The sequence below is a fragment of the Mytilus trossulus genome, chromosome 9, assembly GCF_036588685.1.
Source record: "Mytilus trossulus isolate FHL-02 chromosome 9, PNRI_Mtr1.1.1.hap1, whole genome shotgun sequence".
Lineage (NCBI taxonomy): Eukaryota > Metazoa > Mollusca > Bivalvia > Mytilida > Mytilidae > Mytilus > Mytilus trossulus.
Window position 1 is genome coordinate 19,192,747 of NC_086381.1, and position 16,631 is coordinate 19,209,377.

General features: G+C 33.1%; 1 protein-coding gene across 1 annotated transcript; it reads right to left on the reverse strand.

Moving 5' to 3' along the window:
- Window positions 1–204: 204 nt before the first annotated feature.
- LOC134685257 (uncharacterized) lies at window positions 205–9,260 on the reverse strand. The gene is made up of 2 exons (XM_063544838.1): window positions 8,857–9,260; window positions 205–2,680 (listed from the first exon to the last, which is right to left on the reverse strand). The coding sequence occupies exons 1-2, from the start codon at window positions 8,890–8,892 to the stop codon at window positions 1,475–1,477; spliced, it is 1,242 nt and encodes a 413-aa protein (XP_063400908.1). The 5' UTR covers window positions 8,893–9,260; the 3' UTR covers window positions 205–1,474.
- Between the last annotated feature and the right edge of the window lie 7,371 nt (window positions 9,261–16,631).

Below are 16,631 nucleotides of genomic sequence, written 5' to 3' on the forward strand. Positions count from 1 at the left end.
ACATTATAAATATAACAATAAACATAAATATTATTTTGGTGCATATCCTAATTTGGTAATTTGGAGATTTGGTGATTTGGAGAATTTGGTGAATTCTCCCAAATATGCAAGTATTTGGTCCCTTTAAAAGCTTCCAAAGCAGATGTAATTCCAATATTAAAATTCCATTACTTCATAAAATACGATTTAAAAAGGACCCCACTTAACTTACAACTACCGATAAATTATGGCACCATCTATTTTTGGTGCTACTTCCGAGATTTGGAGAAATCTGGTGACAGACCGCTTGCACTTGCAAACGGAGAATTATCTTAAATTAAATGTATAACCCCCGAATTTTGGGTGAAATATATTCCTAACTAAATTACAAGTTCCGTACCATCTCTGTCTGGTTCATCACTTGTCTCTGTGTCATTTGGTGCTCTGAACAATCTTAGGAGACGTAGGCTCCACTACAATGTTATGGCGTAAAAAGCCCGGATTCTGTACCAGATTTTGTTTATATAGCAACGACTACAACGCCCCCTATATTTAGCACGAGGAATATGGCGGCAAGTAAAGAAATAATACGATGTCAGGAGAATAATATGGGGAAATGCACCTATTAGAAATGAATTACAACTGTTAAACAAACATACACAAGTTAAATAGACTACAGGTAATAGCACCACAGTTGATTTATCGATTCACATCATGAAATAAGTAATCTGCATGTTAAAAATAGCGATCAAAACAACCCGAGAAAGTTACAGTAAAATCATAGATTTAACTTCCCTGTTTGCACGGCACAACACTGCACCCTCCCCACTAAAAAAATATTTGTCCTCAAATACAATGTTTCATTTGGCATGGAGATACATATATACCTGTATTGTTATCCTAAAAATAAATTATCAATTTTAAACATTAATAACAATATAAATTATCACAATTAGTCATTAACATTAATAAATAACAATGTTCATTCACAAAAATAAAAGTGTTCATAACACATATGTTGAATGTCCCAATCCACAATGCTTGACTCCCATCCAATTCAACGCGGTTAAATACATGTAAGAAAAGTTCATCATCCATCCAATATAGTTCATTGAAAATGTTCATCTCACGTCTATATACGGTCAAATAAGTAAAGTTCATCCACCATCCAATAGTATTCATTGAAAATGTTCATATCACATCCATATACAGTCAAATAAGTAAAGTTCATCCTTCATCCAATAGTATTCATTGAAAATGTTCATATCACATCCATATACAGTCAAATAAGTAAAGTTCATCCTTCATCCAATAGTATTCATTGAAAATGTTCATATCACATCCATATACAGTCAAATAAGTAAAGTTCATCCTTCATCCAATAGTATTCATTGAAAATGTTCATATCACATCCATATACAGTCAAATAAGTAAAGTTCATCCTTCATCCAATATTCAATCATTTGTATTCAGTTTAAATACAAGTATAATACAACTATAAAATATCTCTATCCAGTGTTCCCTGAAGAATTTCCAAACATCTGTTTTCCAGTAACGTACCTAAATGTTCTAATTTGTAAAAAGAAGATTCTTTCTGCAGTTCTCTCAAATGGATAATGTTCCTGGGGAAAGTTGAAAGCTCAGAGGAGCAGTTTGACCTCAAATAATTTAAAATGTGGACAAAATGTCGTGGATCTCTATCCAAAAAATATGAGGGAAGTGGTTCCTGAATATAAGGTTGAAAAGGTGAATCTGGTGCTAACATTCTGGATAATAACGATGACGGGTCATTCTGTAAGGTTTGGGCACAAGATTCAAATTTGGTTCCACCAATATTTAGAGTTATTCTTCTCTGCTGGGCTTCATTGAGTCCTCTTAAGAGTAATATATGGGTTGGGGTTGGGTTATAACTAGGTTGTATTTCATTTGGAACGTCTGGTATAATATACTCTTCTGTCTCAGTAAAATGCAAATTGTATTCATCTTGCCTGGGGCAAATGCTGATAACACAGCTATTAAGGTGGTTTTCAGCAGTTTCCTCACTGAAGTTATCATTTATAATAACATTTTCATTGGTGATGGTAGTTTCATTAAAAATTGATGTGGAGACTGACTTTGGTGGTGGTGGTGGAGGTGGAATTAAAACAGGTGGATAAGATGTAGGATCTGGTTGCACAATTAATTGTTTGGGTGCTAAGATTAATCTCCTCACTTGATTTTCATTTGATTTAATACTACTTATAGGTGAAATAATCTTTTTAGTACTAGGCAAAGAAATGTTCTCTTTGTTTGTCTCCTCCTGTCTGGTTTTCTTTGGAATTGTATAATTTCCAAATTCATTTCTTCTTTTGTATTCAGGTTTTGATTTGTTAATTTTATTTAGATCATGATTACCATTAGGGGTTGCTTTCCTCTCCTTAACTTCCACAATCATTTGTCTCATGTCTCTTTTGAATTGTTTGTATTTATTTTCTTCTTTCTCTCCAAATGAATGACTTTGTCTGTCAACTAGCTTTAACTTTTTACCCCCTGCTTCACCATTCTTACACCCCCGGTGTTGATAATCTCTTCTCATAAAAACTTTGTGGCATTCCTGGCACTGGAATCCAAATCCACTATGCTGGTCTAGCATGTGCCTTTCCAACATAAAGACTGTGTTGTATTTGAAGTTATGACAGAACCCACACTTGTATAAACTCATCTGTAATTTAAAATTTAATTATTAGTACAAGTATCAACTCTTCTGTTTTTTTTTTTTTTGGTTTTTTTTTTAATAGTCAATTAATATATAAGCATTCTTATTTTTTTTTATATATAATACAGATAATTGACAACTTCCTCCATTTTTTTTTTATATATGAGGCCTTATAGTATCCTACTGGATATATATGGCTTGAGTCTGTCATAATGTACAACTTTTGGTTTGACCTTTTTGTTTTTTTGGATTTTGTAAATTACATCATTTATTTTCTTTATGACGTTAAAAGGGCCAGTCCAAGCACATTGTAATTTAGGGCTGATACCCTTTTTTCTTACTGGATTGTACAACCAAACCAGCTCATTCTCTTTATAAGTTTTTAATTGAGAACTTCTATCATAGGTTCTTTTCATATTGTCACTGGACATTTTTATCCGATCTCGAGCAAATTCATGTATTTTATTTATTCTACCAGACAGTTTATAAGCATAATCTGTTTTATACGTGGGGAGTTCATAATTTGAACTTGGAATCCCCATTGCCATATCAACAGGTAGGGTTATTTGTCTACCAAACACCATTTCATATGGTGATACTTCAGTTGTCTGATGTTCAGACGACCTATAAGCCATCATTAATAATGATATATAGTCATCCCAATCTTTTTGATTTTTAGACACAAAAGCAGAAAGCATGTTTTCAATAGTTCTGTTCCCTCTTTCAACCATCCCATTACTTGGTGGTCGCAGTGGTGTAGATCTTGTTTTATTTATACCAAGAATCTTACACATTTCCGCGAACACATTAGATTCAAAATTTGAACCTCTATCAGAGTGTATTTCCATTGGTACTCCGAAAATAGTAACAATTCTTTCTATTAATTTATTTGCTACCGTAGTAGCTTCCATATCTTGGATGGGTATTGCTTCCATCCACTTTGTAAAATAATCCCCTATCACTAACAAAAATTTATTTCCTCTTGTTGACTTTGGTAAGGGTCCCAATATATCAATTCCAATTCTTTCAAAAGGTGCTCCAACATTATACTGCTGGAGAGGAGCTTTTGGTTTCTTACTTGGTGGCTTTCTTGATGCACATATAGTGCAACATTTACACCATTGCTCTACATCCTTTCTCTGATTATACCAAGTATATCTCTCCCTAACCTTTGATAAAGTTTTCTTGAACCCAAGATGTCCCCCTGTTACACTATTATGTAATTGTTCCATTACAAAATATGTGAGTTCTTTAGACAAAACAATCAACCATTTAAATCCTGGAGTTTTATTTGACTCCCATTTTCTGTATAAAATCCCATTTCTAATAAACAATGAGTCCCAGTGGGTCATGAAAAACTTGACTGATTCACTGTGAGGTGAAACTTGTTCCCATACTGGTTTATCTCCCTTCTCTTTCCAATCTATTAAGACTTTTAAATTTATATCTGACAATTGTTTTTCCCTTAAACTCCCAATTTGAAAGTCACTATCTTTGGAGCAATTTCCCTGAGTTTGGCTACTTAATTTGGGTAGAAGGTTGTCAGTTGTTTTTCCAGATCTAGTAACAATGTTAACAACTTTATCATCATGATCATTAACATTATTTTTTAAATTTTCAGATGTAATTTTACTTCCATTGTCTAATGACAAATTCTCATTCCCATATTTCTCTTCTGATTTACAGCATTTATTACAACCTATTTCTTCACATGGTCGCCTTGACAACGCATCAGCATTTCCATGTGATTTTCCCGCTCTATGTTGAATTTCAAAATCATACTCAGATAAAATTTCAATCCATCGAGCCACTTGGCCCTCAGGATTTTTGAAATTTAAAAGCCACCTTAAGGCGCCATGATCACTACGGACAAGAAAATGGTGACCATATAAATAATGGTGAAATTGTTTTACGGATGAGACTACAGCTAAAAGCTCTCGTCTAGTGACGCAATATTTCCTTTCAGCTTTATGAAAAGCTTTACTATAGTAACATATGACTTTCTCATAACCGTCCTGAACTTGGGACAAAACTGCACCCATACTATCATTGCTAGCATCAGCATCAATGATAAATAATCCTTGATCTCTTGGATAACTCAAAATTGGAGTTGAAATTAATTTTTTTTTAAGTTCTTCAAAAGCTGACTGACAGTCATCTGACCAATTGAAATTTTGATTGGCTTCAGTTAATTGGTGCAAAGGTCTTGCAATCTCAGCAAATTTATATATAAAACGCCTATAATAAGAACATAATCCTAGAAATGATCTAACTTGTTTAATTGTTTTTGGAACTGGCCAAGTTTGGACCGTTTTTATCTTTTCTGGATTTGTAGCTACACCTGCTTCACTAACTACATGACCTAAGAAGGTAACCTCTTTCCGAAAAAGTTCACACTTTTTAGGATTTAATTTCAAGTTTGCATCCCTTAATCTTTGCATTACTTCTTCCAAATTCTTAATGTGTTCTTCAAACGTCTTGCCCATAATCATTATATCATCAAGATATACAAGGCATGTTTTCCAGGGTAACCCTGATAACAATTTTAACATCAGTTTTTCAAAAACTGCTGGGGCATTACATAACCCAAATGGTAAGACAGTAAACTGCCAGAGTCCTCCCCCCGGTAAAGAGAAAGCTGTTTTTGGACGATCTTCATTGGCTAGATTTAACTGATGGTAACCACTCTTTAAATCTAGAGTTGAGAACCATTTGTTTTGCGATAACGCATCTAAAGTATCGTCAATACGAGGTAAAAATTGACTTTGTTTTACAGTTATATTATTTAAGATTCTGTAATCTAAACAAAATCTCCAAGATAGATCAGATTTACGTATCATGACGACTGGAGAATTCCATGGACTATTAGAAGGCTCAATGAGACCATCTTTAGCCATTCTTTCTATTTCAGCTTCAGCTGCTTCCATTTTAGCAAGGGGAATACGTCTAGGACGTTGCCGAATTGGTAGGGCATCCCCAGTATTAATTGTGTGATCTACCAGATCTGTTCTACCTATGTCAGCAGATGATTTTGAAAATGAATCTTTATGTTTGATTAATAAATTTTTGAATTCAATTTGTTGTTGTTCATTTAATTCATTTATGCTTGATTCAAAAACTGGTCTAATATGTTCAGGTAAGTCACAGTTTTTGGATCTGGTACCAGTTTCATCATCTGTCACAATTTTGTTTACATTGCACATTTCAGGTACAATTATCTCAGCAATAGGCTCTATAAAAGCAGCCACAGTATCTTTGTATATGACACATTCATGGTCATTCATGTTTAAAATTTTTAAAGGAATTTTGCTATTTGAGGTATTGACAACTAATTTGGCTAACAAAAGACCATTTGTGTTTGTAAAATGTTCAGAAGGTTCGACAATAGCAGTTTTGCCTTTAATTACAGGATCAAGTACATTACCAGATACTATAGTCTCACTTGATGGAGGTAAAACTAAATCTTCAAACAATGTAATTCTACCAACCCAAGAAACAGGTTCCCTATTTTTAAAACAAGGAACGTTTTCCCCATCTATTCTCAAACATTTCTCTTTTAATATTATATCACACATTTTCTGCTCCAGAAAATCAATACCCAGAATTCCTTCAGATGGAATATCAGCTATTAAAACCTCATGTTCATACATGTTTTTCCCCAGATGAATTTTTATTTTTATTTTTCCAAGAAAATCTGCTGTATCCCCTGTTGCAGATACTAACTTTTGTTTTACAGGAATGATTCCTTTGCGTAATGAAATATCTAAAGTCTCAAAGAACTTTTTGCTTAAAATTGTTACACTTGCCCCAGTGTCAAGCATCATATTTATTGTTTTATCAAATATTCCAGCTAAAACAAAAAGTCCCTCATCTAACACCCCTGCTGGTTGAATCGTAATTGCTTTGGACCCATCTATTGTTGTCGACCTCTGGCCCATGAGCTCGACAGACTGGAGTTTCCCTGATTATTTTCATTTCTTTGATTTTCTGATGAAAAATTATTTCCCCTGTTGTCATTGAAAGTACTTCTATTGTTCTGGAAATTATCTTGTCTATTATTGTAATTTCCCTGTCTATTATTGTAGTTTCCCTGTCTATTATTATAATTTCCCTGTCTATTATTGTAGTTTCCCTGTCTATTATTATTTTGCCCATTCCTACTATTTGATTGGTTATTTTGGTCATTTCTCCACTTGTTTTCACCTTGTGGACCACTGTTTTGATTATTTTTGCTCAAAACTTTTATTTCTTGAAACAGGGTAGATAACTCACTTCTGAAGCCCCCCATTTCTTGTCTTATTTCTTGCATAGTTGTTTCTATATTTTTCTCTTGGTGAATTGGTTCTGTCTTTATAGGTAATACAGGGGTATTATTGTCAATGTTTTTAATTAACTGATTTCTATGCTTATCAGCTTGCTTATATGTCTCGAGTCTGACAGCTAAAACTTCAGCTTCATTTACATCCCTTGGCCGAGCTTCCCTAACTCTTAATCTCAAATCTGGATCATTTAATGAGTCTATAAAATGATCAAGAGCTAGCGTATCAGTCACTGAAGTTGGAGCCCCAGGATAAGCTTGACGTGTTAATTTTTTAATCGATTGTGCCAATTCCGAGAGACTCTCCTTTTCCCTTTTAACACGAGTAAGTAATTTTGCCCTATAGATTTCAGCTTTGTTAACTGAACCATAACGGTTATTTAAAGCTCTGACTAAGGAGTGAAAATCTCTTCGTTCGTGTGAATCAAGTTCACTTAAGATAACTCGAGCACCCCCTTTCAAACTGCTAGCCAAATATAAAGATTTGCTCAGGTAATCCCAATTATTTATTTCAGTGAATATTTCAAATTGATTCAAATATTCATCAATATCTTCTGTTCCATCATAGAATTGTGGTTTCATGTTTATTTTGGAAGCATGAGAAGGTACACCAGAGTGACTTGGATGAAGTTGTCTATTTCTGTATTGTATTTGTGGGTCAAAATGTGAATTATTCACTGAATTATGACTATGACTAGTAGATTGTTCATATGAGTAAGTTTGTTGGTTTTGTCTTGACATATTTTCACTATCACCATTTGTATGTACTTTATCAGATTGGTGATGATATTGGTTATCACCACATCCAGTTGGATGTTGTGAATTATTATTGACTATATTTTGTCGTATTTCAGGAAATGCTTGACCTTCAGTCAAATGGCTCACTCTTTCATTGACATTAGACATTTGTCTGTCAAAGTAACCTTTTAAATCTTGGATTTTCATATCAATTGAATTTGTATTTCTTATATTTTCTGAACTAATATTTGACATAGTTTGTTGTATTTCATCTATTTTGATTTCACATGAATTCATGTTTCTGGTATTTTCTGAAATATTTTGTTTAATTTCATCTCGTAACATAGTTACTACATGTATTATTTCATTTGTTTCATTTCGTGAATTTTTGTTTTGATATTCATCAACAGTATTTAATGATTCAATTGACTGTTGTCTACTTATTGATATCATTTCACTGGAATTTCTGTTTAAAGTTTCATTTTCTCCAATTGAGGATCTAGATTTTGGATTAAATTCTATTTCATGAGAATCATCCATTTTTAGTATCTATTTTTTTTTAATAAATTATTTTAAATCCCACTTCTGACACCAGTGTAACGAACCTGGTAGGGCGCTCGATACAATTTAGAATGTGGGTTAAGGCTAAAACACAATGGAGATGATTCTCAAATAGATAACTTTAATAAATATAGTCAGGCAATAAATATCAACAATAGAATAAATTATTCCAATGAAATGAATATCACATTATAAATATAACAATAAACATAAATATTATTTTGGTGCATATCCTAATTTGGTAATTTGGAGATTTGGTGATTTGGAGAATTTGGTGAATTCTCCCAAATATGCAAGTATTTGGTCCCTTTAAAAGCTTCCAAAGCAGATGTAATTCCAATATTAAAATTCCATTACTTCATAAAATACGATTTAAAAAGGACCCCACTTAACTTACAACTACCGATAAATTATGGCACCATCTATTTTTGGTGCTACTTCCGAGATTTGGAGAAATCTGGTGACAGACCGCTTGCACTTGCAAACGGAGAATTATCTTAAATTAAATGTATAACCCCCGAATTTTGGGTGAAATATATTCCTAACTAAATTACAAGTTCCGTACCATCTCTGTCTGGTTCATCACTTGTCTCTGTGTCATTTGGTGCTCTGAACAATCTAAGGAGACGTAGGCTCCACTACAATGTTATGGCGTAAAAAGCCCGGATTCTGCACCAGATTTTGTTTATATAGCAACGACTACAACGCCCCCTATATTTAGCACGAGGAATATGGCGGCAAGTAAAGAAATAATACGATGTCAGGAGAATAATATGGGGAAATGCACCTATTAGAAATGAATTACAACTGTTAAACAAACATACACAAGTTAAATAGACTACAGGTAATAGCACCACAGTTGATTTATCGATTCACATCATGAAATAAGTAATCTGCATGTTAAAAATAGCGATCAAAACAACCCGAGAAAGTTACAGTAAAATCATAGATTTAACTTCCCTGTTTGCACGGCACAACAATATGTATATTGTATTTAAAATTCCCGTCCATTCACCAATGCAAGGAGGGAGTTTGACTAAGTGTGAAATTAAAAAAAAAATCTATATGTGCATCCCATATTTAGGAAGGTTATAAGCAATAACTTAACGATCTGAGTGTTCCCGGTTTGATTTCTGGACATATGTACAGTGGGTAATCTTTAAAAAGCAACCTATCTTGATCTTTTTTTACATGATGTGTTGTTTTATTCAGTTGAAGTGTCTGAAGAGGGAAGCACTGAACGTTCAGGACACTTCTTCCCGTTATGAAATTTGACCAAACATATTTGATTTGATTTTTTATGTTTTATCGCCACTTTTAAGCACCGCATTTATGCTATTTCGTGACGGCCATTTTTTATTAGTAGAGGAAGATGGAGTACCCGGTTAAAACCACCGACCTTCGATAGGAAAACTGAAGATCCTAGTCAATTAAAATTAGAGTAAAGTGCACCCACACGAGCGGGGTTCGAACTCACAACCTCAGTGTTAACTGGCTAGTGATTACAGTAGTAACTACTTCGACCATTTGGCCACCGAGGCCCCTCTAAACATATATTATTTTTAAGTAATTATTGTCAAATTCGTTCGTAGTGGCAACAATATCCTAACTAGTCTGTTATTCTCGCTATGCCTTTTCTATGTATGTCGATAGAATTTATTATTTAAACTATCAAGTGCATCATTAAAAATTATAAGGAAGTAACAAAACATACAGTAAAAAAGATTAATATAAAGTATAATCAATTAAAATGTATGCCAAATTGAAATGTTCTGAAATGCATGTACACTCAGATTTTGTCAAAAACTTAAAGAACCTCAGATGAACTTATGACCTGTTGAAATTAATTAATGTTTTGTAAAAAGGCTTTGCTGTGAAATAAATTAAATGGAAATTTACTCTATTGTTTTCCTTTTTTGTTATATTAGTCTATCATTATAAAGAAAAAAAAGACATATTTCTTTTATTGATTTTTTTTTTGGTCATCGTCTAATAGGATGTCCCTAGTACAATTCTGGATATCCTAATTTCTACCGGTAGATATGAATTTGAATTCTTATGTGTACGAAGGTGATTATGGATCCAAGTGAATTCGAATCTGTACTGTAATATAGACTAGTAAAAAACAAATGCACTAAATTTAAAGTTTATCATTCTGATGCTTTTAAAAATGATTTTTGAACAATTTATTCAATTTAGGACAATCAAGAATGATTGAATGTATTTAAGTTGAACTATTGTTTCGCAAGTCTGCCAATGCTGAAGTTTATAGTTCGATTACCGCACCAGGTAGGTGCACTCGACTTCAATCTCAAGTGACTAAGCCTACCGTTTTCCTACCGAAGTTCGGTGCTTCTCACTGGGAACTACGTCTCCCTCCACCAATAGAATTGCCACAACAAAATAGCACAATCGTGGTGAAGTTAAGTTACTCGCCAATCAGTCAATCAATTTCAAACGGAAATGGCACTTTACCATGTTTTTCAGTAATGGCTCCAATCTTATTGTTTCAGACCAAGAAGAACCTAACCCAGTATCAGCAAAGTTCATTCAAGGTGAACTTGTTAATGGTAAATGGTTATATGACGATGGTACAGAAATGACTTACTTCAACTGGCTTCCTGGGAAACCAGTATCCAATGACACTTATTATATACTTAATATTGTATCCCGAAGTGAATACAAGTGGAGAAACATCAGAGATATATTCGAGAGATCTTTCATTTGTGAAATAGACCTTCAAACATGATTGGCGTACTTTTAAGTATTTTTGCAATGACGATTATTATGCTTTTATTCTTCTAAAGTCTAAACAAACGGTTGTTTCTGTAAGTAGTATATTGAAAATAAATAACGTCTGTATATAAGACTATACTTCATGACCCCATGTTTTATCAATAAGAACACGTTTCTCAATTTTATTTATTGAAATGCCTATAGCTATGGAATCGAAAGTGTTCTCATTTTATCAAGATGTTGGCCTAAAAAATACTAAACTTAAAGTTAAATTTGAAAAACTCGAAACAACACATAGGACCAACTGTAACCAAATGACGTTTATATTAGCAATTATTTGTCACCATATGGCTTTCAACCGTGAGCAACTCTATACCGTATATCAATTTATAAAAGGCGTGAACATGATAATATGTAAAACAATTCAAAGGAAACCTACATCTTGCTTTATGTACAAAACAGCAGTCGAAACATATATAATATACTGCAACAAATGACAACCATTGAAATACAGGCGCCTGACTTATTGAATTAAGTGGTTTGGTTCAACATGTGTACAGGGCGCTAACCTATATTCTTATCTAGGTCAGTACCAAAATGGGAACAAACTTCGATCGATGAATAGACACTGGCATTGCGATCGAGTTGGGATATATAAACCCTTAGATTGGGTAAAAGGAATACCACCGTCCAAATATCCTACTATCAAAAGGGAACTTCAAATACTCCCTTTTTCCCTAAATGTGTCGTTAATAGTTTCTCACTGTAACTCAATCTATAATTCCTTTAAAAAGATTAAACATAAAGTTTCGGTTAATTTTTTTTTTACTTTTTATAAATATGACCTCTCTCATTAATTTACAATAGCTCACATCAATGTATGTGTTTAGTTGATTTTATCTTTCCCAACAATAACTTTGTTATCTAAATCAGCTCTTGTGGTTATTTATTTGTTGTTTGTAGCCGTTTTTAATTTTAAAGATCTTTTACTAAAATGCTTTTGAAATAGCAAATAAGTTATATCTATTACATAGGGTTTATTTGATGGCTAAAGTATATATATTGGTTTTTTTATTATATTAAAGTCGCGTTTAAATTCTTTGTCATTAACTGCGATTTTTTTTGGAATTATACATTATATTTACTAACAATTTTGTGTATTTTTGTTAGACTATTTATGTTATGAATTAAATCTTTTCGCAAATATGTTTATGAGTTTTTCTTGTAACATCATTTTCTGGATTTAGGGGGATTAAGCTTGCACACAATTTTTCACACCGACACATGTGCTATTCGCCAGTACCAAGTCGGTAGCCTGTAGTTCATTTATTGTTTCATATTTCGTATGTAAATGTCTTATATAGCTATCTATAAATAAAGGTAACAGTAGTATACCGGTGTTTAAAAGTCATCAATCGATTAAGAGAAACATAAGCAGGTTACTTCTTTTACAAACTAAAACCCAGGGAAACACATTACTACAAGAGGAAAACAAAGTAACGACAGAAACACTTAAGTGCAAAATATAACAACCCCAACGTCCATTGAAACGAGCTATTTGTTATAACATCTGCCATATTCCTAACTTTGTACAAGTTATTTTAAGAAATAATAGTTAGCTGGACCTGTTTTAATGGCTCGCCAAACCTCCAACTTTATAACAATGATACAAAAATTGCTAAAATTACAACACTACATGACAGAAATACAGTACAAACACACACAAGAATACTCATAACATAGCAAAAAGTATAATCCAAAAAATACTAAACTTCAAAAAAAAAAAATAACTAAAAATTCAAATTGAAAGTTCCTACGCAAATGGCAAAATCAAAAGCCAAAAATACAACAAACGAATCGAAACAACTGTCATATTCCTGACTTGGTACAGGGATTTTGTTATGTAGAAAATGGTAGATTGAACCTGGTTTTATAGCGGCCTCAAACTCTCACTTGTATGACTTGTATTGACCACGATGCGTGAACAAAATAAACAGACACAATAGGTAAATTGTCAAAAAAGGGGTTAAGTGGTCAATTATGTTCTATCATCGTAATCACTATATAAACAAACAAAATTAATGTAACAAAGAAACACAAAAATGCATGCATCAACTTTATCAACGATTTTATTTATCTATGTAGATCCACGTTTAAAGGATTTAAGATTTTAAGTAGTACGACCGAATCATTACCCTGACAGACACCCGGTAAGATTAACATTAACTCTGAAGTAGAATTAAGTGTTTGACGTCACACGGGTAGATATAAAATAATTTTGTCGTTCAAAGTTTGAGGGGATACATAAGTAGAGTCACGTCAAATGGGTATCACCAAAACAGACGTAACCGTAAAAGTAATAGTGATAAAGACAAATAAAAGAATACTATAATACGTTATTAAGAGGATAAACAACGTCAGTACGCATAATCTATACTTCAATACCATCGTGTATTATTTGTAAAGTTGATACGGTATATTTATCATCAAAGTATTGGTAAATAACTTTTGTTTTAAAAAAAGGACGAAACATATCCCCTAATTCATCAATTTTCTGCTCAGCCGCTGGGGACGTTTTACAGGGTATGAGTATGAGACGTAAGCTCTTGAATACCGAAAAAGCTGAGAAATGTATTTCTCTAATTTTCATGCTATTGTCACATTTCCTGACCGGTTGGAGAAAACATTTCTAATCTCTAGTGAATAATTCTTTCTCAGCAAATGATCGGCTGAAATTTGATTGTGACGTCAAATTTTATTTTTTCTTCTGATTATTTTTTATTGTGAAAAAAGGCGACCATGTCTGATGACGTCACATCATAAGTACACAACTTTCCTTAAATCTTTGAAAAGGAATGATAAAAATCATAAGAAAAAAAGATTCCACCACTATAACTCGTGTATTACGATATTTCTCCACTCTCAACAGTTAGATTTTAATAATTCTAAAAGCTTGGCAAGTCTCGCGCTTTAGATATTAAAATTTAACTGCCTGGAGTGAAGAAATATCGTAACAGACTTGTTGCTGTTGTGGAATCTATATCACCTTATGCAGGTGAGGTTGGAATATTGCCACTACAGTGGCGGGTTGGAAACCCAACACCCCCTCTTTTTTTTGGGACGATCAATGCTTTTGAATGGGGACATGTAGTTGGAACCCCCCCCCCCCCCCCCCCCCCCTTTGTCCTTGGTTAGGAACCCCCTTTTTAAAATGGCTGAATCCGCCCCTGTACTAGTCTCGATCATCCAGCCGCTTTATTTTTCAAAGTAGAGCGTCTGGATGACAAGTGATATAAAAATGGTAATTTATGACATTCGGAATAGTATCGGATTTTTTTAGCTTGTATTTAAAGATAATGTCCAAGACGAATAACCAAGAAGTTGGTTATTGACTTCGGAAGAAATTATATTACGATAACACTTTTGAAAAGGCCGAGTGTACCGATTGTTGTTTATTTAAGCTATTTATATATTTCTGTGACGACATACAAGTCGTGGAAAACACCAGACAGCATGGCTTCCAAGTTCCATCACCGCAAAGGAAAATAACAAACTTTGGTAAGATATAATCATGATATAACAACACAAACTGTTACATAAATTTTAATACAACCTGAAACACCGAGTAGTTATATTCTATCATGCATGTCCGTGCTACGCAAGCAAGTTAATAATATATATAAAAAATGGAAATTTTTGTATTGACTGGGACCACTCGAACAGTCGTGTGTACGCTATAAATACATTTTGTGGTTGATTTGTAGTATCTTTAACTTTATAAATACTTTATTGAAAAGTGCTATGAAATATGAACTTCATCCAGGATAAGTTTGTTGTATCTGTCTGCATTTTATAATGGAGTTCGCATTTTGATATGTGTAATAAAAAAAGGGGGGAAAGAATGATGCGCAATGTTGTACACATTTAAAAGAGGGAATGCAATCCAAAACCATTAGCAGAAGAAAACCAAACAAAGTATATCTAGAAGATGCCAATTTGAACATACACCAAACGGTGAAAATGATTTGTGCTAGATTTTTTTTTAAAAACAAATGTATTTAGCTTATACAAACATAGAAGAAGTGGGACACGTTATAAAAAGTAATTTAAATATACATTGTACTGTTAGTATAAAACAAAGTCTGGACTGGTCAACTGGACAATACTTTTTTTGCACTTGTAAAAGGCAATTTTTCCACACTAAAAAAAAAATCATAAAAGAATACATGCAATGTTGTCGGTGAATATATACAAATTGGCTTTCTAAGCCTTAAAATAAAACAATGGCATGAGGAAAACACTGAAAATTCGATATTATGCAAAACAATAGATCCAGCATCAATGGAAGGAGGTCTCAATGAGGCAACAACCGGTGACTGATCCCAGTGATATACACTACCAAAAGTAGACATCAACATAATTAAGAGGACATACTGTTGACTTAAACAAAAATTGAGAATAAAAGTACCAAAAGGTCAACATTATGCAAATAAGAAGATGCGGTATGAATACCAATCAGACAGTTATCCACCCCAAGTTCAAACAAGGTGGATGTGAGCACTTATAGGCAACTGTATGGCCTTCAATAATGATAAAAGTTCATGCATGATTTTGATAGAGAATACAAACAAGGAATGTGTCAAAGAGACATCAACCCGACAAAAGAACAGGAAACAACCAAATGCCACCAATGGGTTGTGTCATCAACACAGCGAGATAATCTTGCATGTCGTACCGGGATTCAGCTTGCACCAAGACAATTTAGAATGTATATTTATATATGATGTTTTTTCCAAGCATTTGGTTTTTCATATATGCTATGCTGGTGACCAAAAATTAATATGATTTTAACATTTACTTTCTTTTGTAGACAAACCAATGAAGATTTCTGGACACAGATATTATGTGTAAAATGTGAAGAATTAAAAAAAATCTATAATACTTGAATTTTTATTGTATCATAAACAGCTCCAATTTTATAAGAAAAAAAATATTCAAAGATTTGTTTTGAATTACTGAAGATGCCAGCAATCATTATAATCACAGTATAAACATTATTCTGACAGCAACCATAAAGCGAAAAAAGGTACACAGACATTCATTAAGTAAATAAAACAAAAATCAAGAATCACATTGTTGTCAGATATGTCAGAGAAATTAAACAAATTAAAAATCATATAAGAAATTTAACAGTTTTCACGTTTGAATTGTATCTCATTTACATGATGGCCCTTCTCAGTTATTTATATGGTATGGAGTTTTCTTAATATTGAAGGCCGAGCAGTGATTATATTTGCGAACATCCATGTCATTTGAACTTTGCTAGGTTGTTGCCTCATCAGCAATCATACCAATCTCCTTATTTTATATATAAAGGTTCACATGTACAGGAGAATTTTTGTGAAGCTGCCCTTTAATACATGATGGATATTGGAATCAAATTCGTATTACGTGTGAACTCAGCATCATAATTTGTAGAAGGAGAATACACTTTTCAGTTATTTTTTTTAAAAGTTATCATGCAGTATTGGACAAATCCCATTCCATCTTTTCCATGTGATTGATTCAAACATGTATCAAAGAGTTTTGAATTGGGTTTCATGA

Coding starts and splice junctions, on each gene's coding strand:
- LOC134685257 (XM_063544838.1), bottom strand. CDS start 8,892: ATGACACAGAGACAAGTGATGAACCAGACAGAGATG. Junction 2,681..8,856: donor TGATGAACCAGACAGAGATG/GTACGGAACTTG, acceptor TTTAAATTACAG/ATGAGTTTATACAAGTGTGG.